Source organism: Conger conger, chromosome 1, assembly GCF_963514075.1.
Source record: "Conger conger chromosome 1, fConCon1.1, whole genome shotgun sequence".
Lineage (NCBI taxonomy): Eukaryota > Metazoa > Chordata > Actinopteri > Anguilliformes > Congridae > Conger > Conger conger.
In genome coordinates this window covers 22,628,439-22,652,357 of record NC_083760.1, presented here as the reverse complement: position 1 = coordinate 22,652,357, position 23,919 = coordinate 22,628,439, and the positions used below count along the sequence as shown (strand labels likewise).

The 23,919-nt window shown below is 43.3% G+C and overlaps 1 protein-coding gene across 1 annotated transcript in view; it reads right to left on the bottom strand.

Moving 5' to 3' along the window:
• eml5 (EMAP like 5) overlaps nucleotides 1-23,919 on the bottom strand; it is a 76,133-nt gene that overhangs the window by 2,078 nt on the left and 50,136 nt on the right. The window contains exons 22-41 of the mRNA XM_061235737.1: nucleotides 22,618-22,770; nucleotides 21,601-21,732; nucleotides 20,484-20,572; nucleotides 19,970-20,146; nucleotides 19,674-19,875; nucleotides 19,169-19,295; nucleotides 15,521-15,599; nucleotides 14,930-15,059; nucleotides 13,920-14,018; nucleotides 13,403-13,423; nucleotides 6,948-7,121; nucleotides 5,047-5,255; nucleotides 4,334-4,491; nucleotides 3,685-3,799; nucleotides 2,921-3,109; nucleotides 2,116-2,288; nucleotides 1,870-2,032; nucleotides 1,441-1,544; nucleotides 935-1,088; nucleotides 94-194 (exon numbers count right to left, since the gene is read on the bottom strand). Coding sequence (XP_061091721.1) covers nucleotides 94-194; nucleotides 935-1,088; nucleotides 1,441-1,544; nucleotides 1,870-2,032; nucleotides 2,116-2,288; nucleotides 2,921-3,109; nucleotides 3,685-3,799; nucleotides 4,334-4,491; nucleotides 5,047-5,255; nucleotides 6,948-7,121; nucleotides 13,403-13,423; nucleotides 13,920-14,018; nucleotides 14,930-15,059; nucleotides 15,521-15,599; nucleotides 19,169-19,295; nucleotides 19,674-19,875; nucleotides 19,970-20,146; nucleotides 20,484-20,572; nucleotides 21,601-21,732; nucleotides 22,618-22,770 — 2,749 coding nt within the window. The remainder of the gene's footprint in view (nucleotides 1-93; nucleotides 195-934; nucleotides 1,089-1,440; nucleotides 1,545-1,869; nucleotides 2,033-2,115; nucleotides 2,289-2,920; nucleotides 3,110-3,684; nucleotides 3,800-4,333; nucleotides 4,492-5,046; nucleotides 5,256-6,947; nucleotides 7,122-13,402; nucleotides 13,424-13,919; nucleotides 14,019-14,929; nucleotides 15,060-15,520; nucleotides 15,600-19,168; nucleotides 19,296-19,673; nucleotides 19,876-19,969; nucleotides 20,147-20,483; nucleotides 20,573-21,600; nucleotides 21,733-22,617; nucleotides 22,771-23,919) is intronic.

The following is a 23,919-nucleotide window of genomic DNA, read 5'->3' as shown; positions in this document are numbered from 1 at the left end:
GAGTACCTAACAAGTGGCAGTTCCATGAAGGGGTGTCCAGGGACACATACACTGGTCTTAGGTTTGAAGTGCATAAGAAAATCAGCGGATTACCTTCGATCATCGCCACCGGCGCTGATAACATAACGGTCTCCACTTGTAAATCGAATGTTTGTCAAATGAGCAGAATGCCCCAGAAAGCGCTTGTGTTTAGCCTGCAGGAACATGAGAGCTCATTTGCAACTGACCACCCCAGCTAGACCACAAAAAACAACAAATAAAGTCTGTAAGGATGGAGAAGAATGGAAAGGATAGATGGGATGTAGCGGCTGTTGATACAGTTGTGTGTGTAAGCCGTGTTATTAATACACTCGGTACAGAGACAGAAAGGGCAATGGAGAAAATGCAAACTGCTTCAACAGAAATCAACACTTTAAACTTGCATTGTCATAGTTCATCAGTGAAACAAATACTCATGTGTAAATGCGTAGCTGAGTAAATAAATAACTAACCTTACAATAAAAGTTAAAGCACAAAAATAAAATAACTAGAATGGCACAAGCAAAGTATCAAAGGTAGACATTAGCATGACTAAAACCCTTCAAGTAAAAATATGCATGTATAATTACCCTTAGCATGTCTAAATAAAATAATTAACCTTAGATAGGTTTGTTAACCGAATTTCCCAAGTATAAAAAGTAACAAATACAATGCTAACAGAACTTGTCATTATCATTTTACAGTTAAACGTTTTATTTTTACTGCAGTACATTGCCATGTGAAAAAATAGTATGTTGAAGTATACCTGAAGTGTACTATTTTATACTTCAGAGTACATGAAGTATAATTAAAAGTTAATTTCAAGTATGCTGGGTATACTATTTTTTCACATGGGGTAATATGCATGATTCACACAAAACACAACCAGCGTATCATAAACACAGATTATACTTACAAACTTTTCTGGACATGGAAAGTCAAACAGCTTTACCATTCCAAAGTCATCGCCTGTGACGATGTTGAGTCCAGAGTGGGAGACACAGGCACAGGTCACATCTGCTTTGTCAGCATTGCGAGACCAGATCCCCACCACCTCATCACCTAGGACACTGGATGAACGGCAGGAACTCAGCTAACAAACAGTTAAGCCACACCAATGTCTGTTTTTTTCCTCTTCTGTTGCGATAGGCAAGGAAATGTTGAAATAAGGACATGGCGAAATAAGACTGGATTGGGGTGTCACTTATAAATTGTATTACATTTTTAAAGAAACAATTAAGACATTTAAATACATGCTCTTGGGAAAGTCAAGTCAAAAGGAGTGTTGGAAATTTAGAAATATTAAATAGGTGATGGCATGATTGCCTGAGATTATGATATATTTCCATCATCACCATAATAAGAAATAATTAATGCAGCGTGTGTAGCCCAGGGATTTGGCAATAAGGGCCATTTACTTACCTAGTCCATGTGGCCCAGGTGATCCTGTCAATAACTGCCTGTTCAGTGACCTGTTTTCCTGAAGGCACCTCGTATACCAGCCGCTTGTATGCACCAGTGGACAACTGTTTGAAGGAATGCAGTTTAGAAATCTCACTCATAGAAGCCATACATTCATTATTACTGGAGATATGTTGACTTGTCTTGCTTACAATGCAGAAACATTTTCTGATGTAAGAAAACTTGTTTATCAAATCTTCTGAACATGCAAAGGAATTGGGCAATAATCCTGTTAACCTCCCACCTGAGATTTGGTGACCATCACCACACCTTCAGTAGACCCACCCTTACTTTTTCTGGAAGCAGATTGTCTCCATTGTGGGTGAGGTTGAACCTTTATATTAAATGGAGGTGTAATGTGCATTTCTGAGCCCACACTCATACACATACCTGGACAAAGCTGCTGTCTGCAGAGAAGTCCATTTGCATGACGAAGCTGGGGACATCCCTGCAGCAGTTGATGCGGTTAAGTGCTGGACCCAGAGTCAGGTCATAAAAGTCCACAGCGTTCTCACTGGAGCCCACCGCCAGGTAGCGTGAGTCTGGACTGAACCTGGGGGTGAGGACAGCAAGGTCTGTGTCACCTCACCTGCAGGCTATGTATGAAATATTATTATTATAGTCTGAATGTATAACCTGATATCCTGGATTGCGGATCTGCGATCCCTCTTCTTGCCCCAGATCTTGAGCGAGGTGACCAGCAGGATGATGAACTCCCCGTTCTTCATGCCAATGGCCACCATGTCGCCCTCGGGGCTATAGCTGACTGTGCGTGCCGGATGGCCCAGGTTCACCTTGTTGAGCATCTTCTGTTTCCCCCAAACCAAAAGCAGAAAGGAGAGTGTGGAAGAATGTCATAATATCGTATATGCTCATAGAAAAGTATTTAGACCTGTACTGACAAACACAACAGAGCTTTAAAGTTAGTTCAAGCAGATACGCCAAAACTTTGACCCTATTTCGAAGACCGCAGAAAGCCCGTCAAACCCGGCCAACAATAGTTTCGATCGAAACAAGAGCTTGCTCTTTTGAAACATCAGGAACTCCTCTAGAAATAGAGAATAGTCATGGGTTGCGCAGACTGGTGAGGGGGCTGCTAGGAATAGTTTGTACAGGTCTATAAGAAGGTAATGCATCATGTCATCTGCAGAAGACCTCCACTGAGCATTCCAGGAGATGCCTGCCTGCTCATGGATATCAGGGAGCAGGTCACAAATTCTGGAACCTTCCTAGAGAGTTGTGCTGCCTTTACTTTGGGTTTCTGTCAACTGACACTGGCTGACACAGACATGATTCAATGCTGTGAAATACATGGCTGAATCAAGGGCTAGTGCTTAATTTGCATATGCCAATCAACAACCATATTATTAAGGTATGTAGAGTATATATACGATCTTATCCTTTCGCTGTGAGCCCAGGGGGCAGACTGGAGGGCACGGACCTTCTCAGGGATGTCCCACAGTCGCACCGTGCCATCTTCGGCAGCGGACAGGAAGACGTCTCGGGTGGGGTGGGTTCCCACGCCCCAGATGGGTCCGTCCATGTGGCCGTTCACCAGGATGTTGCAGGCCGCGTTCTTCTCCCCCACCTCAATGATCTCTGCATTCCGTGTCCCCACCAGGATTTTACCCTGTACAGGCAATAAGGGCCACGAGCAGAAATAACAGTCAGGCAATGGGCAGACCCATTAACCCTTTGACCATTTAAGATCTCAAATATCTTACACAGAATCAATTCTTAACTGAGCATTATAATGCTGCTGATGTAGGCTACTGTAATAATCACTATCAGTAATCAGGAAGCAATTGAGTTCTAGAACAGACAAAAAACATTCAAAAAACTTTGTCCCAACCAGTTTATGGACAGTACTGAATGCAGTTGATGCAGCCTAACACAGAAGTCCCCATTCACCATTCATTCATTAATTGTCTATTTTGTTCTTCGCAAATTCCCGGCACAGATCCTAGCCTCCTGGTTCTGTACCAGCTACTCAACTATGTGCCAAGCAAGACTGAGAGCAGCCAAGTGTTCTTTCTGCCAGAAAGACACAAGTCCATTTTGGGGTAACCCAGTGGGAAATGTGACCAGAATTCAGACTAGCATGCCGAGTCATTTGCAAAAACAAACAGGCAGGTTTGTGAGTGTGTGCGGTGGTGCTCGGACCCCCTCATCCCCTTTGGGCTCTACCCCAGCAGGCAGACCTACCTTCCCCCTGCACACAGAGCGCACGCAGTCTATGACCTGACCCGTCTCCAGGCGGAAGGCCCGGCAGCGCTTCAGCTCCTGGTCCCACAGCTTGAGGGCACCTCCCTCCTTTGACCTGCAAAGGACCAGCAAACTCATCATCTGGCACCCCTCCCATCACTCGACCTCATCCATTCCAAGCTCCTGACCACCATTCCCACTGTCTTATTACAAAGTGCACTTAAACCGGTGAACCATTTTCTCATTTGCATATCGTCACACAGCATTTTGTACTTTTGAAACAAAGCCAGAGATTTTAGGGGGCAAGCTTTGGTGTCACGCTTGAACGTGAAGCATGCAGTACCTTCGGTAAATTTGAGAAAATTGTTAATACTCAAATAGTCATAATGCTTTCATATTCATAATAATATTTAATTTAGCATGAACAACTTCAGTAAAATAATATGGTTTTTGGTCTTGGTTCTGGAACTGACAGTACATTTATGTGGTCACTTTTTTAGGTGCCGGCTGGTTGCAAAGTCGTGAATTCCTGTGGTCTTAAAAACAACAGCATTTCAAGTGGCTACTTCAAAAGTATATACATTTTTCAGACCCTGCCCGCAGGCAAGCCTGGACGAAAGAGCAGAGACGGGGAGAGCGCAGTACTCACGGTCGCTCCTTGCCTCCGGTAACAATGAGCCCGTCTCTCAGTGTGGTGTACATGGTAAAAACGGGACCTGTGTGCGCTTTGGCCACGATTCTCACTAGAACGTGCTCCTTCCACACACACACATCCCCACTTATGGTACCTGTAAATGTCAAGTTATTCTGAAAAGAAAACAAACCTGCACTAATCTAGTGACCTAAGAGAGAGCAGAGAAGCATTGCAAAAACAAAGTTGACAGTTATGAGAACCGACTAATTATCAAATTATGTCAATCAGAAGATCAAAGAGGCAAAGAGGCATGATGAATATTCAACAGGCATTTCTATTTGCTTCCAGGCTAGTTTGTCAAATTAGGCGCTCCTTCCATGGGTGCAGCGATTAAATATTTATGCTAATTGGTTTTGACTTCATCAGATTGAAACAAATCATTATCTGCAGTTTATGCATAAGCACTAAATTGACATAAATGCCAGTACAGCTAATTTATGTTTAGGTACAGTTTGAAATCAGGAATTTATGCAAATCTTACCGAGTGACATTTCATTTCTTCTAAAGCTGGTGCAAAAATATAATTCACTACTTGCAATGGCTTGATGGTGAATATTAATACCTAAAGGAGGATTCTGAATAGTCGACAAGAGAATGGTAAATTGAGCCCATCCTCTGATGTTCTGCACCCTAATTCTGGAAGTGCTGTAAAAGAGTGTTGGACTTACAGCGCCGAACGCCACAGACAGCATGGTCTGCATGCGGGCCTCCTCGATGGAGCTGATCACGCCCTTCTTGCTGAGCAGGGCCCGGCCGGCCAGCGTCCAGAACCGAACGTGCTTGATCCCGACCGACACAAACTGGGTGTCGGAGTCCGGGCGGAACTCTGCCACGAAGATGCGCTGAGAGTGCCCGGCCCGGCTAGCGATTTTGGCACCTGGGAAAGACAGGCCACTAGTGTTCTCTGTACCTCTGTTGCTAAATGTACACTGTACTAATTTAGTCCTGATGTTCATCTATTGCCACATGCACCCTATATTCATCTAATCTTCATCGGTCCTTTCATGGGTGTAATCCTCATCTGCACTGACACTGATAACAGGTAATCATACCACCAGGATGGCAATCCATCCATGCATGGAATGTTTTTGAACTGCACAATTTAGAAAGGGTAATACTTTCTTTGAGTGGTCCATTCCTTTCCAAGCAATATGGACAGATGTGGATCACCGGAGTGACGAGATGAAAATCCCAGCCTACCTTAAACCTGTGCTGCTGGCACGGGCATGGATAGGATTTGATGGCAGACCGCGAGGCCCATCCATGCACTATAACAGTGCTTTAAAACCCCATGAGCCTCCCAGCAGCCCCTAAGCAGGTTCAACTTAAATCCTCAAATGACAAGGCTTACATGAACTGTTACAGTGATGGGTATGTATGGATTTTACGATACATTCCACTCTGCATGCCTGAGATAATCTTGAGCAATTTTACGAAAGGACTTTCATTGCTGTGTTCTTCTTCTTGGGAATTCAGGTGACTGTCATACTACTTTCCACTGGAGCCTAACAGGCCACAAGTACTGTTATACAGTTCCTCAAGGGGGTCAGTGTCCGCTTCTCCTTTTCTATGTTTGGATAAGAAAGTCTGGGTAGGAATGTGTGGGAGGGAGTGAGGAGGAGTGAGTTGTTTAAACTATAAAGGACCAAGCCGTTGAGAGGAAACTTCGAAGCAGTGTGCAGCAGTTTCCCAGCCTTAAGGGTTTACTGAGCCGCAATTAAAGTTTTGGTGTACATGCAATCTAGCTGGTTGTGTGTTTATTCACATCTCTACATCATCATCACAAACTGAGAAAACCCTACATCTTAAATTCTGTAGTGTTGTACATATTAATAGTGAAACAGATTAATATAAATGTGAATGATAGTAAATGCTGTTCCACATAGAAAGAGATTCATAACATCTCTTGTATCATTAATCCTGTATTGTACTATCACATGGGTTTTCACTTCAATGTATGGTGCTGATTGGAATTTCAAGGATCTTCCCTTCCATTTGTGGGCATTTGCCAGGCTGTCAATTTAAGTAAGACTTTGTTCTTAATTGGCCTATCCAGTTGAGGGGCTGTGAACAAAGGACTTCTTGCGCTAATCACCATATGTCTATGGTGCTTAAAGAAAATGTTTAACCGATGTATTATTCCTTTGATTTAAGTGTGTTGTTGCATTTCATTGATTACAAATATATATTTATTTCACATTTATTAAGAAGTGTGCATTTGCACATATGTGCACAGAACAACAGGATACATATTGTCCTTTCCAGAAAGCTGAGCTCAGCAGTCTGGGAGGGGCTGCTGCTGAATGAAAGAGGAAGGACTGGACTTGGCCCTTCTCTCCCCCTCCTTCCTATGACGAGTTTTGAAATGGTATAAAACATTTGTATGACCAAGAGATTTTTAGCTTTGTTTTATGCATTGCTCTTCTGGACCAGAGTATCATTGCAATAAAGAAAACAAATTATTCACCAGCCCCGGACTTTGACTCTTTTCCCAAGAACTGATCAATCACCAGTTAAATAGTGGCTTAATTTAAATAAAATACATAAAAAATACATATGCATACTGCACCTTCTTGCCACTTCCAGATGGTGATGGTGTGTTCGGGGTCCAACCCCACAGACAGGAGGAGCTTCCCAGTGGCACTGAAGCTGACGGAGCAGACGCCCCGCGAATGGAAGCAGCGAAGCACGGAGAGAGTCTGCTTGTTCATGGCGTCCCACACATGGATGGACGGTGATGTAGCTGAGGGAGGAAACAAGCCACTGTCATTCACCAGTTAAGAACAAGGCCAGATAAGCAGACAAGCCACTGTCATTCACCAGTTAAGAACAAGGGTAGCTAAGGAGACAAGCCACTGTCATTCACCAGTTAAGAACAAGGCCAGATAAGGGGAAAAGTTACTGTCATTCACCAGTTAAAAACAAGGCCAGATAAGGAGACAAGCTACTGTCATTCACCAGTTAAGAACAACGGTAGCTAAGGAGACAAGCTACTGTCATTCACCAGTTAAAAAAAAGGTGACCAATGGTGACATTCATTTCCTGTTGAAATCTCTTAGTCAGCAGAGAAAGTGGTCAGACTAAGGTCCACGAAGTGGCATTACCTAATGTAGCTCTTATTCATGAATTAATGATGTAAAATTACATTTAAGAGTCACCCTCTTTTCTCAACACAAGCTTGGAAATGACATGCCCAAAATAAAATGGTTATTATTCTTGAACCCTTTGACTACAGGCACAATGTTCTCTTCTGAAAGGTAACCTGTCGCGGAATAATTCAGTTCAGAAGAATTCAGGTCTATACAGACTCTTGTGGCTGTGCCTGGTGGGCTTAAAAATAGAGCAACAGCACCAGACCAAATGAAATTATGAGTGTATGAGGTGTAAAATACTGTTGCAAACTAAATTTAGCCTAGAAGAAGTTTCCTGAAATGCTCCTGAAAAAAAGTGTTCTCACTTCCCCCCTGCCCATCACCCTCCCCCTACCTCTCCCTCTCAACCTTCCTCTCCTTGCTCTGCCCTCAGGAAACAACAGGTCCAGGATATTGTTAAAAATAACGAATTGGTGGCCTGTAGCATAGTGGTTAAGGTAAATGACTGGGACACACAAGGTTGGTGGTTCTAAACCCAGTGAAGCCGCAATAAGATCCGCACAGCCGTTGGGCCCTTAACCATGCATTGCTCCAGGGGAGGATTGTCTCCTGCTTAGTCTAATCAACTGTACTTCGCTCTGGATAAGAGTGTCTGCCAATAATGTAATAACTACAATAACATTTAGTATACAAATACATTGATTGAACGTTTTGTCCAACCCCCATCAAGTCAAACATCCCTCAATTTCACATGCCATTTTTTAAAAAGCAAGCCTGCACCTTATTATTAGTATTATTACAAGCATACTGATTCATAATACAATATTTAGAAAACGTACTTAGATGCTCGCCTATATAAAACGGTGTCAAGTCACTGAAAATGCCGTTTTTCACTGTTATCGTCAGAGGGCAAACATATGATTATAAAACGGGTAGGACAGAGATATCTCGCAAACTGATTGGTTCATAGCAGTGATACATTTTCTATATACCACGGATGTGCGTTCTAATGCTTGTTTACGTTCTATTTGAAGTATCACTCCGCGGCGAAGCTGCCATTTGAGTGAACAATATTGTCCAGAAGCAAGCAGGGACGCAGAGCTATACACTGTCTCCCTCACGTGATTTAAAAATCCGATGCGAGTCTTGATTTGCGGGAGAGATTTGTGTCTGTAAGCAGGCAGAAGTGCGAGAGCTCTAGGGTGACCGAAACTCGGTGGAGAAAGCGGACCAGCGCTTCTTCACACTACCTTTCGTGAGTTATTGCTGTGAGTTTTAATGCTTGCAAACAGTATATCTGCGACCATATCGATTGACAATTTCACCGTGGAAAAAGGAATGAATGCAAATAAAATCCAATCTGGCTCGTATTAGACTTATGGGGTTAATTAAGCATGACATTAACTTTTCATTAGATAATGTATTTGTTAAGTACTGACTGATGTATTAGTTATATTAATATTCATACATTAGCAAATCATTATATAAACCTATAATTAGTTAACCATTAACAAATACATTAACAGTTTTTGTCATTCCAATATCATATGCATTAAGTAATGTAGCTGTTAACATGAACTAATGATGTACTGTAGGGAAAATTCACGGAACAAGAGATCTCCCTCCTTATTGTGATTCATTACTTGCAAAGTCAAAATCAGACTCTGCCCTAATGAGCAAGCTGGTTCCTCCAGAATTCTCGATGATTTATGCTAAAAGTATATATATATATATATATATATATATATATATATATATATATATATACGGCCTGTAATCAATATATCACATGTATGCTGCTTGTTATCAAATCAAATGAACCTAGAACATTTAATTACAGCTGAGCTTATGAAAACGCAAGAAAACACAGTGTAAACGAGTGCAAAAAATGCATCAGGCTAAAGAAGTACATTTACTCAGAAGAGAGTATAAATCAAATGTTTAGTATATCGTATATTTTCAATGATTCACTGCTGTTTAGTATGTCTTTATATTTTCTATGATTTACTGCTGATAAATTTTTGTTAGAAGTGCATAAGTGACCCATGTGTAATCTGAAGTTGAGCAAAATTATTCACATGATGTGGAGAGTACCAAAAATGATTAATATGCTGTGGAAAGTACAAAAAATGATTTATAGGCCGTAGAAAGTACTGGAAAGCACCATGTATTGAATAACACCGTGTTTTACATTATTCCTATTTTAAAGATTCCTTTTTGTTAAAAAAAACAGCTCACAAAGCAAGATGTATGTAATAAAAGCCTTTATTTTTTAGGAAGTCAATGGGGCGATTCGCCACCATGGTTTCAGGACCGAGAAGTTCTAAATCCTTGTAAAGCAGCCAAGTCAGCTGATGCTTTTTGGAATGTTATAGGAGGAGTTGAGATAAGAACAGTGCATAAAATGGGTCTAAGTTTGATATTCAAGGTTGGAGTCTGCGGATTCGAACCGGCTGTTGTGCACGTGCCAATAAAGTCTGATTTTTCTGAAGAGCTTGCTGCCGTGGTATCTTTTCCTTCCTGAAGTTATTTTTCAACAAACAAAGCCGTTTCCTTAGCAACGACATTACAAATACATTAACAAAGCTGTACAGACTTATCAGTAGTTAGTTAGTTAACAACTACATTAGTTAATACCAATTCATGTAAAAACAGAAGAGGAGGAGGGCTACGGCGTTCAAGTCAAAAGTATAATGGAAGGTGCTCTTTGGTCCAAAACATGGGGAAACCATCCAGTTAAAAGAGCGAAAGAAGTGGATCCAAGGCACTCTTCCAATGAAGTAAAAAACAGCTTTATTATAAAAGGCTAGTTCATAGTTGAACACTAAAAAATGCCAACATGTTTCGGCCAAATAGTGGCCTTCATCAGGGCAGACATGAAAAGAGAAACAAACAACAGTAGTATATATACACCTAAGGGTGTCATTAAGGTGATTGACCACAGCTGTGCAAAGTGGGAGGGCTCAGGGATAAATCTGAATGCAAGAAAAACAGAAAACACTAGAGGTCAGTAAACAAACAATATATAGAACTGCTGTACAATTGTCGAGGACCCAGCCCTAGGCCCCCCTGATGAGAGATTGACGGGGGATGGGTTAGGAAGGAATGCATTTTTAACCCCTCGCACACGCTATCGAGGTGGTAGTAAGAACGCCCGTAAGAGGAAAAATATGTGGTTCAGAGATAATGAGCAGCCATACTTGTCAGCGGAGGAGTCTGAAGTCGGGGGACTTAGATTTAGGGTTTTAAGGAGCAAGGTTAAAGTTCTGACTGAGAATACCCCAACCCTACAGGGGAGGGGCACAATGCCTGGCTAAAGCAAAAAAATAAGGAAAACGGAAGGGATGTCAATACCGAAAGAAGATTAAGAAGCTTCAAGGGCCTTCCTGATTATAGCACAAATAATTTATCGGATAGAGTCAAAGGACTAACAGTGGAGGAGTTAAATGATGAATTACACTCAGCTATTAGCTGGATGTCCTTTGTAGATCCCTTAAGGCGCCACAAAAAGGGGCACTTGAAGAGTGTATTGAGATGGTGGCAGGCACTAACTTCTGGCTTGCATGAGATCAAGGTGTGGAGGAAGTCAAGGAGAGACTATGAAATTGACACAGACACCAGTGATGAATAGGTTCCTTAAAAAAATACAAAAAAGCTCGTATATTAAGATGGTGGAAATTCCCAACCGGAGGGGCACATGAGATAAAGTATTGGGGAAATTTCTTTTGAGGTATGAGAAAATGACAGTGGGAAAAACAGAAATGATGAATATGGTCATTAAAAAACAAGTTGCATAAGAGATAAATGTCTTCCCGCTTGATATATTGGGGACATTTCTTATCAAAAAGGTACACTTTTGTATGCAAAAGGATATATAAGGAATAAGCTTTTAGACCTTAGGATAGCATCTTAGAATTTTGCTTCAGAAGATATCTATGGGCTGTTGAAGAGAGAGCAACGCAGGACAGCTGTAGTCAAGCTGGAGTGGCGCGCTCCCTCTGCGCGCCACTCCAGGATATGGATATGGAGAGAGGAGTGACGTACGCGGTGCGGACTCAGCCCAAGAGTTGTGGCAGCGGGACTGATGTCGAAGAGGTGTTCATGCGCATCCCTCATCATATAGAAAAGCTGGTGAAAGAGTTAAAGGGCTTTTACGACATGCTTGGAGCTGTGAACTGCACCTGGAGGCCAACAGACGGGACGCGGGGTTCCTCCACGCTACAGAACACCTTCCTGCTGGACCCACGCAAGAACCTGAAGCCTCCCCCCCCTAACCTCAGTGTCAGTGAGGAGAGGCATATGCTGCGGCTGCACTGCAAAACCCCCCCGACGTGTTCGAAGACATACCAGTGCACATCCCATACAACAGGCAGGAGAAGTACGAAATGCAAAGTCACGTCTTTCGAAAGTCTGGGTCCTGATCCTGCCCCAGATTCCCAAACCAATGCAGCTGTTCAAAGAGCTCATCAACAGCAAGGCGGAGGGATCAAATCCCGCAGAAAACGAGATGGCTATATTTAGGGCATGGGTGGTAATTATAATCTATATTACTTGTAAAAGTAGGAAAAGTAGTACATAGAAGCTCAACGTTATATGTTTCCTTTCATTTTTATGTCTTTTATTTTTTAGTAAGATACTATATACGATATAAATAAGTAGTAGACTTTAGGGGTGTTCGTACCCATTGTATTAATGGAAGTTCAGTAGCTTCTATCTCCATGAAGGGGGAGCTATAGGATAAGGCTAAGGCCAAAGAGGATGGGTATTTGAGGGGTGTACCTTGATTTTTAAACATCATGGTGGAAAGGTAAATTAGAAAGAGCTAAAGGGGTATATGTAACTTGCATGTGATCAGCAAACTGAAAAATGATATTTACACTGTAATCTGTATAACTCATATGTGATAAAGATTCTTTAGAGGAATACATTGAATACAGGACATCGAATACCAGATTTGCATCACACCCTTCACTTCGAGACTGGGCTGGAAGTTCAGTAGAACTTACCAGGGCTCCAGAACGTTCGGAGTACTTGAGTTTGTCCCCGAGACACCTCATGGTGAGGTACTGCTCGTGGGAACGTGAGGTCTGAGCTCGGCAAGGGGTCCGTGGCTCACGACACAATACATAGAACTGCTATAAACGATAGTAAAAATAGAGAGCAACTAGTAATCACTATATAAATTCAAAAACTGTCCTGCTCGTTATGCCATGTAACAGTATTAACATATAGTAAGAGGAGAAATACAGTCAGTAAGAAGACAAAGAATACACTAAAAAAAGGGCCCATATCTAAGACCAATTCATGTAACTTTAGTGTTACCAAGATATTATTTCCGAACTCTACCCAGGGCATATCCAATGTCCTAAGCACAGTATACAGATTTGCTGTCTATTATAATTACGAATACTCATTTTATGGTAAATGTACAATACCTCCTATTTTGTGGGCTTACTGACCTTGCATCTGCAGGTCACTTCAAGGTAGTGTAAAATACACATGGTTGAAGCCAGTGCTCCACTAGGTGGCAGTGGATGGAAACTAACACATCCAGAAAGATGAAAGCAATGTTTTGAGGCACACTCCTGCACCCTACCTGGATATCCTGCCAAGCACAGCTAAAACATGATCCTTGCAAAACGTCCAAGTGAAGCCAGCTGTTCTCATCATTTGGACATTAAAGGAGTATGGAGAGCTGGAGACGCGGCCAACTGATGTCTGTTTACAGCAGAGACACTCATAACAGGGCAACTGCGAGGCCCAGCGCTTGCAAGTAATATGCATGTATTGTACTGTGGTCAAATGAGTATGAATAAAGTAACAATTGAGTTGCAATGCAGAGTAATCAGTTGAGTCTGGGACACAGTTAGCACGTTCTGGACCTGACTGGTTCAGTGGTGGATTTGCACTTGAGTATTCAGGGTGTCCTTACCTGACATATCACCAGAATCACCTGTAAGCAAAGAAAGCACCAGTGAGTGGACACAGGCAGGTAGACAGACAACTGTCCATTCTAAGACAAGTTCAATTATACCATTTTTAACAAAGCAAATAAGCCTGAGGGTGAGAATGCTGAAGAGTTAATTGCTCTTGTAAAAAAATGATATTGTCCAGGGGGGTGTGCTAAATAACACTGCATTGGGGACAAATACATTGAACTAGTTATGACACTACTTTTTTACGTGACGTCCGATGCCTGTGCTGTTCTTCGGATCAGTGCACGGTTGTGTAAGTTAAATAACAACAGCAGACGAGCACATATTGAACACGCATTGCTGTTTTTCTGCAGGCACTGAGGGATGTGCCTCAGAATGCACACTCAACCGCAGGGAGATTGTGATAATGCACATTAGTTGCCCCAGCGCACTCAAAGAGGGCAGGGGAGCTATTGAAGAATTACTCTGTAAGGGAGGTCAGTGTCAGGTATGGTAAACTTCTCACAAACATACCTACTTGGCCAGTTGCCACCACGTTGGGGAATTTTGGGTGCTGGTTGATGGTCAGACAGAGGATGTCGTCGCTGTGCTCCATGTAGAAACTCTGGCAGGCTGAGAGAAAACACGTGTAGTGTACACACATGGACACAAACACACACATATACACATAAACATTCCAGTGCACACTTACACGCAAACACACAAACGCATATATGCACATATACTCACCAAGAACTTTATTAGGAACATTTTTACTTTATTACACCTACTCATTCATGTGATTATCTAATCAGCCAATTGTGTGGCAGCAGTGCAATGCATACAATTATGTAGATACGGGTCAGGAGCTTCAGTTAATGCTCACATCAACCATCAGAATGGGGAAAACATGTGATCTCAGTGACTTTGACCATAGAATTATTGTTGGTGGCAGTGGTATGCAGAAGAGCATCTCTGAAGACACACGCATCATAACTGGATAGGCTACAGCAGTAGAAGTCTAATAAATACCTAATAAAGTGCTCAGTGAATGCATATGCATATATACATTCCAGTGCACACACGTACAGAAACCCATGCATATGCATATGAGTGTAAACACACACACACACATACACAAAACCAGTTTTCAAAAGCAGTACAAAGACGAATTGTGCCATTCTCAAAAACAAAGACTAATCACAGCTCGCTCAGACAGACAGCTAATTTCCCTTAACAAGCCTGAGCACTCTCCCCTGTCTCCTGTGTCTGTTTAAGAGTTCCCATGAGGATAATACTCTCTCACAGTGAAGGCAGGCCTAGATCAATTTTTAATTCAGAATGCATGTCAGCTAAAATGATCCTACATACAGACATGCCATCAGAATACCAATGTCACAGCCTCATGAATATTCAACGACTGCCTTCACGTGAACTCTTCTGGTTCAGCAAAACAGGTGAGTTGTGAGCAAACAGGCGGTGGGATTTTGCCTCCAAAACCCCGCCCCCCCCGCGACGCACAGGGCCGACTTTGTGCTGCGCACCTGTTGCCAGATTGAGGACCACACCGATCGAGGCCGTGTGATAGATGATGTCTGCGCCGTCGTTAAGGTAGTGGACGTTGTTGCGGCAGTCGTTGCCACGGTAACCAAACACCAGCTCCAGAACCAGGTCCTGTGGGAGAGACCGTACAGGGTCAGACCTAATAACGGAGGCGAAGCGGGATGAAAGCAGCGGCTGTCAGTGAAAGCTACTGCATCACAATTTAATTTAAGTCAAGTAAGATAAAAGCCCCTGTTGTGCTACTGTGGGACCGATGCCAAGTAAACAGTGCCCCCTAGAATACTAACAACTATGACTCGTTAACCAAATGGTGATGAAAATTAGTGAAGGGTAAACTAATCAATGAAATCAGAATCAATTGGCTGTATGACTTGAGAAAGGCCAGTTTGTCTCCAGGTAGCTCCAGGTTGTGGTTTTGAACATGAAGTCAACTTCATAGGGAGGGAGATAAAAAAAGAGCTCCAAAATGTGTATTTTTGCTTTTGTTCCTTAGATTCTTAGAATATTATTCACCACTGTATGATTCATGGTTAATGAGAAGGTACTTTGGTGTAGAGAGACAGGGCCCACACCTCGATGGGCCTCTTCTTCTTGCCCACGTTGTTGGTCTGCAGCTTCTCTGGCTGTGGCAGGGCCCTACTGACCGGCGGTCTGCAACACAGAGCTGGGAATAAGAAGAGCTGGTCTGCTGTCACCCATCACAAACAGGCAAGGGTCAGACTGTGAACCTCCCTCCCTCTCTCTCTCTCTCTCTCTCTCTCTCTCCCCCTCCCTCTCTCTGTCTCTCTCTCATTCTCTCTCTCTCTCTCACCTTAGGGTAGAGTATGAGTATGATGCATCATGTGGCGCAGTTCGAGAGAATGCGGTGTATTGCGGGGCAATGTTTGTGCAGTAAATGTAAAGGTGATTGAGTTATGTTTGGGTTGACTGGGCAATTTGTAAGTTTTTTCTTTTGGTTCCTGTTTCTAATATCCTTTGTTAAATATCCTAAACAGGTAGTAAGCATAGTGTTAACCATTTTATTCTATCATTATCTCAACCACCCACCCCCATTACTCTTGTTCTGTGCATTGCTTACAGTAATGTACATCACAACTCTCTGTACTCTCTACCACTAGTAGCCCTACTGGGAGGGGCCCAGTTCAACCACTGAGCAGCACCTTCAGCAAAAGCAGAAAAACAAGCCCACACTCTGTGACACACTCAAATGTCCATTGCTCTTTCCGTATACATGACTGGCCTCCAACACAATATACCACCCATTCATCAAAAAAACATTACAGGATTAATGTCATTTTAAATTGATCCCCAGTATGTTTACCAGCCCAGAACAGAAAAATACGGAAAATCGATTAAAAGACAACAGAAAGAGGAATACATAAACATTTTCATTTTGTATTAACTTAAATTTACACCATAAAGAGACTTCATTCCATCTTCCAGTTGTAAAGCTATACCGGTTTTATGTAATAGCATAAACGGTTCCATAAAGCGTGCATGTTAATGCTTTGTGCACTGCTCTTGTGCATCTTGTACTATAAACTCAGGGTCTCTGTGGGAGTGTGGTGCATCATGATGTAACCAGCTCTCCCTCTCATGCTGAAAGCTGTGTTTATCGCCGAGCTGTGCCCCGTAATCCCACCGTTAATATTTGATCGCAGCGTTGCGTGCTGATAACGAACTCACAGTCAGAGTCACAGTTTTGTATTTATTGGGCTTGTGGTTACGAAGACGTGAAGCCCATCTGTTTTAAGGCAATGCCGTGGCCCCGGGGCCCAGTTTGAAGTCAGACACTGACAAGCTCTTATTGAAAGTTCAAATGCCCCCCTGGGTTTTATTCATCACAGACAGAACCCCGGAGTGAACATGAAGGCTCAGAGCTGACTGATGCCCTGCATGTTCAGTGACTGCTAATGAACTAAATCAAATCTCTGCAGCACAGGACGCCATGTTACCATGCAGAAGACAGTGCAAACAGCTCATTCCCTTCAGGAAACAGGCAGTCTCTTGGTTAAAGCAAACATAAGCACACCCTTTCCCACACTTAATTAACTAAAGTACACACGGAGCACCATTTTAAAGGCCTGTTCAATTTGAATAGCTGATTCAGGGCACACAGGGCGCCTTGTTCTCAAAAACACAGACGCCGTCCTACATTGACCACCTGTTTCCTGGAGACGCAGCTTCTCCCTCATGAATGAACCTTCTGGAGAAGCCGTGAGCAGATATTTCCACCATTGGGACCCCTGCCCCACTTGTTGAGACACTCGGGGCAACCTGTCCTGGGCTGATCTGAAGCACTGAAAACTGATTTGAATCCACCCTGATGCGCTCCCCAGCTTGTGTCTGGCTCCTGCTAAGGTTTCTTCTCTCAGACACATGCCAGCCAGGGAGTTGGTTTTCTTTGCCACTGTCACCTTTGGCTTGTTTGGATTGTTACCTCTGCCAAATGGGTTTGATGGGAGTAGTGTTTTCATACCATCCCGTCTGCCCGTCTGCAGGATATCGCCAAAGGTTATGAAGTGTTTTGCATTACATTTTGGTTGACCGTGGGCCAAAGAAGAACAAATTAACTTTCCATAAAACTTTGAGTGCTGATTCACACACAAAGAAAGAGCGTGCCTATTAGCACACAAAGCCAACATTATTGGCCCAATCCAACAAAATGGAGGTGCTGGAGAGCTCATTTATGGCCACTGAACAAATATAGCGCTAATTGGCTACGTGGTGGAGTGATAACCAGCTAAAATCCTTAATAGTGGCTAGAACAGGAAACTCTCATGCCCCGTTTTAGGCACATTCATAAAAAGTGAAACAAGGTGGCAATGTGACATGGATGAATATTATATTATACTGGCATATCTTGACAATTCAATAGTTTTGGCGGAGGTATGCGCTCTACTGAGTGCCATCTTCTAGTTCAGTTTTTGGTAAATCTTGGTTAGTTTCTCAGTAATGAAAGTGGTTGTCATCACATTATCAAATTTATGATATGAAAATACAACCCGGGGTCTCTTCTTGGGCCTGAAAACACAGATGTAAAGGCTTGGACAATGACAGTTCTAAGTGAACAAATGGAGATACTGAGAAGGTTGAAGGAGCTTACCTGGACCCCCTTCATGGCAGCAGGAAACAGACAGAGAGAGGAACATTAAATCAGGGGATTCATTCAGTCTGCACCACTGCCCCCGGGGTCAATACAACATGCACGTCACTGGGGACACAGAATACACACATACATACACCCAGATCTCAGCAGGGCTAGTCACAGACGCACAAAACTGTCACTATAACTGCTGTAGACGTCTGTCACATGATCGTGGCATTTATCACTTGATATGTCTGGAACCTGACCACTGATGGAAGGCTTACACTGAGTTTTTAAATGTGACAGCAGGAGTATAGCATACAATCACTATGGCCTTCTTGAAGCTGAGGTTAGAGAGATAAATTGTGATCTGAAAAAAATAGGTGATCTTTTGAAATATGTTGTTATGTTAAAAGGCTGGATGCATTTGAATGTAATTAATTAATTTAGTATTCTTTGCGCAAAATTCATTTGCTTAGGCTTTTGGGCTTAGCAACTTCAAAGTGCTTGTTCAACTGAGGACACAGGTCTAATAATAGGCCTATGTCCTACACTAATAAAACAAAGCCGTTTGATCTGAAGACTGAACAACACTAATTTGCATGCTGCTCTGCTTCCTTACTTATAACCTTACCTTACTACCCCCTGCCTTCAAATGGAAGCAAAGGACAATGCAGGAAGGCAGGTCGGAGGAAAGAGGAGAAGAAGGGAAGAACAGAAAAGGAGAGGAAAGAGAGATGAGGATATTTTCAAAGGAACAGCAGCACAAGGGTTTAGTTTTAAAAGGAGACGGATTAAGTGTCAGTTTAAAGCCAGCTAGTGGGCGCAGAACGAACATCGCTACTCTCCCACAGAACATTAGGCACCAGAATTCAGTGCATTTGTCTGAGTGTAGCAACCAGTGTTCAGTGTGTTTGCCTGGGTGTAGAAATCAGTGTTCAGTGTGTTTGCCTGAGTGTAGAGATCAGTGTTCAGTGTGTTTGCCTGAGTGTAGAAACTAGTGTTCAGTGCATTTGCCTGAGTGTAGCAACCAGTGTTCAGTGCATTTGCCTGAGTGTAGAAACCAGTGTTCAGTGCGTTTGCCTGAGTGTAGCAACTAGTGTTCAGTGCGTTTGCCCGAGGGGGAAGCTACCTCTCATCCACTGAGGGCTCCTTCTGCTGCAGGTGGGGCTTTATCCCGGACATCGGGCGCACGTTGGTGGATAAGGCCTTGATGGTGTAGTTAATCTCATTCTCCCTCATCACATCGCTGTCATACCCTGCACAGGAACATTGAAGCCAACGGTATTTTTCATTCTTGCGTCACAGAGCGAGTGAACATCTGGGATTTGAGCCTCAGCAATGAGCAGAAGGCTTGTCAGAGACACTCCGTTAGATCTTTCCACTAGATCAAGGACTTCAATCATCGAGAGCAGTGTCAGGCTTTGCAATCTGCCTCAATAGACCAACTGACGAACACAAGTTGAAGCTGTGAAAGGCTTTGGAAATTGATACATGGGCCAATATTACTGACAGTCAATGCCCAAGCATTTTTCATTATTTCTTATTTCTTAGTGCTGCAGCCCTTAGAGCCCTTAACGGCAGTAACGGTTACAAGATGGCGGCAGTGGAAATGTGAGTGTGTCCCTCTCGCTCACCCCCGTCGTCCTCGCTCTCGATGTCCGACTCCTCGCTGTCACACTGGCGAGCCTCTCGGTGGCCTTCGGGCTCATGGGTCCAGATCATGAGGGACGTGTCCCCACCACCCACCGTCACCAGCAGCGCATCGTCATGGCTCCACCGGACGTTGGACACGTGGGTGCTGTGTGCCACGTAGCGCTTGAACTTTGCGAACTTGCCCTGAGGGTGAAACGCAGTCTAAATGATTCACGGCCTCTGCCTGCTAGTAATGAAAATCCTCACGGGTAACAGGTAATAAAACATATGATCTCACCTTGACAGGATACCTGAACAGCTTGACGTAACCCAAGTCATCGCCGGTCGCCAGAACCTTTCTGCTGTTGCTCAAACAGGCTGCAGTGACCTCCGTGACCTCGCTGACCACTGGCCAAATGCCCTCACAGTGTGTCCCCAGCACACAGGTCCAGGTGCTCCAGTCGATCTTCTCCACCTGGGAGAGAGAAGCAAAGGGCAGATGGGACGTTCTTCTTCAAAACCGGTCCTAGCAGTTTGATAGTCTTTGACGTCACACCTCTACTCCAAAAGCCCACATCTGCTCCAATTTTAGAAGGATCACCCCACTCCAAACCCCCCAACCGCCCCTGCGATTGTCCCCCAGAACCTACCCCCTCCGTAAGTGCCAAAATTAGAACGACAGAGAGATGTGAAAAGTGGGACATGTTAATACTGGAGTGCCCTTCCCGCACCGTCCTCGGGTCCTGGGGAAGGAAAAGTAGGACAACGGTAGCCACTGTGCTGCTCTGCCGCCTCCCGGCACCTGCGCTTACCTCAGCGACGGGAATCGTCTGCCTTTTGCCCCGGGGAGCTTCGAAAAATAACTGCTCCTTGGCCCCCGTGTTAACCTGCAGCAGCTTCCCTGTTAAAGCAAGGCCGGGGAAAACAGACAGGAGAGATTGTGTTCCTGGGCGTTTGCAGCATACAAATGACATTAAATTACATGACGTCAGTGATATACTAAATTAGCATTACCAATTCATCAAGGGTGACTGGGAGGGCCAAAATTACACCATACACAGATCCTGTGATCAATTTTCATGGGCAATCTTACAGAGATAATGCATGCGAAAGTACCGGCTTCAAGCAGACTTGTTCATCTGCATATAGCATCCAGATAATGTTAAGTTAGAAGTTTGTGGCAAAATTGTGAGAATGCTTTCCGCCAACTAGGTAGGCATAAGATGACACACTCAATGCAATTATGATTTGTATGCTGATGAATATAAATACAAGTCAAGTTTCCCTAATTATTGAGCACAAGAAACAAAAACTACATTCAAATCACTGCCATATTTCAAAGATTTTCATAATAAATTTAATTGATGTGTTTTTCTTCTTGGGAATACAGAAGACTGTCATACAGCTTTCCCATGGAGCCGATCAGCCCACAAGTACAGTTATATAAGCAGCGGGGCTCAGTGGGCCTTGATGTACTATAAGCTAAATTTTCTCCTTTTCTCCTTGTACGTATGTATCAATAGGTCCGAGTAAGACCATGTTGGGCGTTAGTCTATAGGATAGAGATGTATGGGGGGGAAATGAAGCAGTCTGCAGCTGTGTCCCGGACATACTGTTGGTGTACTGTGCTGAAGTTAAACTTTACATCTCGATTAGATGCTGACATTTAACTGAGGGTGTCAGATAATCCGGTAGGTTAATTATGGAGCAGGCTGTTTTGAAAATAATGGAATTTTGGGATGCACGATAAAGGGACACCTTTTCAAGCCCCAGGTTCTTTCACTGTGAAATTTGATAAAAGGTTATTTTGTTTCATGCCTACAACCTGGCCGCCCAATGCCAGCATCACTATCCAAGGCTCCGAGGCATTTGTGGTACATTCTTGGCAGTGCTAGTACTGCTCTGCTGTGCTCAGATTGTTGCATGTACCTCTCTTGTCCCAGTCCAGATGCGTGATGTAGTTCAGTGACCCCTTGCAGACTCCCACCCTCTTGCTGCTCATCACATTGTAGATGTCCACAAAGCTGTCTGCTGAGGCCACCGCCAGGTATTTCCCAGCACCTATATAGAAAGCAGACATACTGTTTTAGTTGTAATTCCACAAAACCTAGTGAAAAATGATCAGAAAATGAGAGCAACTGTGAAAGTCTGCACTAATCCCACAAGGAGCAAAAATGATACAATTTTATACATGAGAGAAGCTGATATTGTAGCCTAATTCCTCCACTTTCTACATAGACATTGCAGCTGCAAATGAGCAAGTCTGCAGAGAAACACTGGTGCAAATAGTAGGCTACTATTGTAAGTCTTTTCACCAAATTGAAATAGATTGAAAAAAGACAGATTAAAAACCAAAGTGCAAAAACAAAGTGATATGAAAGAGCGTTCCTCTTCCCATGGTAATGCACATTTTCTAAATGCAAACTTGCTGCATGCTCCCTCTGAACCATGAAATGGCACTGCACCATTTCCACAAGGAACTATAATGCCTACTCTGAATATTGGAAATGCAATTTGCAGAGCACAGATTTATTCCACAGTGAAATCAGCAGTGTGGAGCCTGGTATCAGCTATAATACTCAGATCCTTTTGTGTCAGGGATTAAGGTTAACTACTCTAGAGGACGAGGGTTAAGATGGGCTATTTTTGGCACTCCTTCATTTGCTCCCCTCACTCGCTTTTAAACAACCCCCCTCCCCCCCGCCCCTCCTTCAATCCTAGACGGCACTGTTTTCTGGCCTTGTTTTAACAGACGCTGGCAGAATTTGGGTCACCTCTCAGTGAAGTCTGCTCTCCTAACAGCAGGGGAAAAACATGGAACCGCCTCTTTTTAACAAAAAAATGTCTGAGATGAGACCAATGAAAGGGGACAGGGGAAGCTACTTTGGCATCAGAACAGTAGCCAATGGCACGCTGTGCCTGCTTGGTGACCCTCCCTCAGCTGACCTGGCGAGAAGCGAATGTCGGAGATGACGTCCTTGCGGTGGTGGAAAGAGACCAGGTCCTCCAGGGTGTCAGCGTTGACGATGATGAAGCTGCCATCGTTCAAGCCAACTGCCAGCGCCTTGCCATCCGGAGAGAAACAACAGCAGCGACCCCCTAGGGAGAGGGAGCAGCACACTTCAGCCTAGTGACCAAGCACGCACTTCTCGGGCCTTCAGAGTTGGGCTGGTTCTCTATTCAGCAAGTGCTGAGAATCAACTTTAATTTTGTGTTGCCGTCCAGACAAATTAATTGAATTTGAATACCTTTTCAAATAAGCAACACCAGAAGTTTTACAGCTCTTGAGGACTGAAATGGCCCAAACCTGCTGTAAAACAACACCACACTAAAACCACATAAAGGCTTTCATGAAGTTAGAAGAGCTCCAACCAACCCAAGTGAAGCATTTTGATCAAGAGCATAAGACCAATGGGACTGGTGGCATTTGGTTGAATATAAAGTGCACATCATGACAGCACTGACAAAAACTGCAAATACCAAATACATTATTTTCTCTTATTTACTCTATGTGTCTCTCACAAAGACAGAAGATATGGCATCTTGTAACACAAACCCTTACCTAAAGACTACATATGTATCCATTCAATTCAGCTGTATTCAATTACAATTGTATTTCTCTTTTTACAGACACTGGCTCTCATGCATTTCAGCTTTAAAAGGAAGTCCTTTACAAATGAGGGGTTTCATCACTTCCTCTCTGAGGCACAGAGTAAAAATAGGCCCGGCTGAGGGGCTGCCACTATCACAGGGGACCTCTTTGTGAGAGCCACTACCTCACAGTTGGGTGCTTACTTCATGAGATGAAGTCATGTCTCTATAAAAACTGGGCCCCTGACCTTTAAATGTTTTTAACAATGCTACAGCTAAACCTGTCTCAGAGGTTGTTTTGAAATTATACTTATGGAGATATAGGCAGAGAAAATGCAGAAATGCAGTGTGCCAAAGACAGCACAATGATTATGAAGTTCAATGAAGATGTAGTGTGTCTATAGGCCCTTAACTATGCAAGTGTGCCTAAATGATATACTGTATATTATATTTCTATATATAATATAAATGCTGTGGGCATATATTTTACAAAGTCAAAATGAGTGCAGATTATGGATTTTAAGAGACACAATGATGGAGGAATGAAGGGAGAAAATCTACAGGTCCCATTCATGCTTAAACAGCCAATGGGCCTGACTCATGACTTATGAATCATCAAAATAATTCCTTACATTCATATAGTGCTTTTTTCAAAAC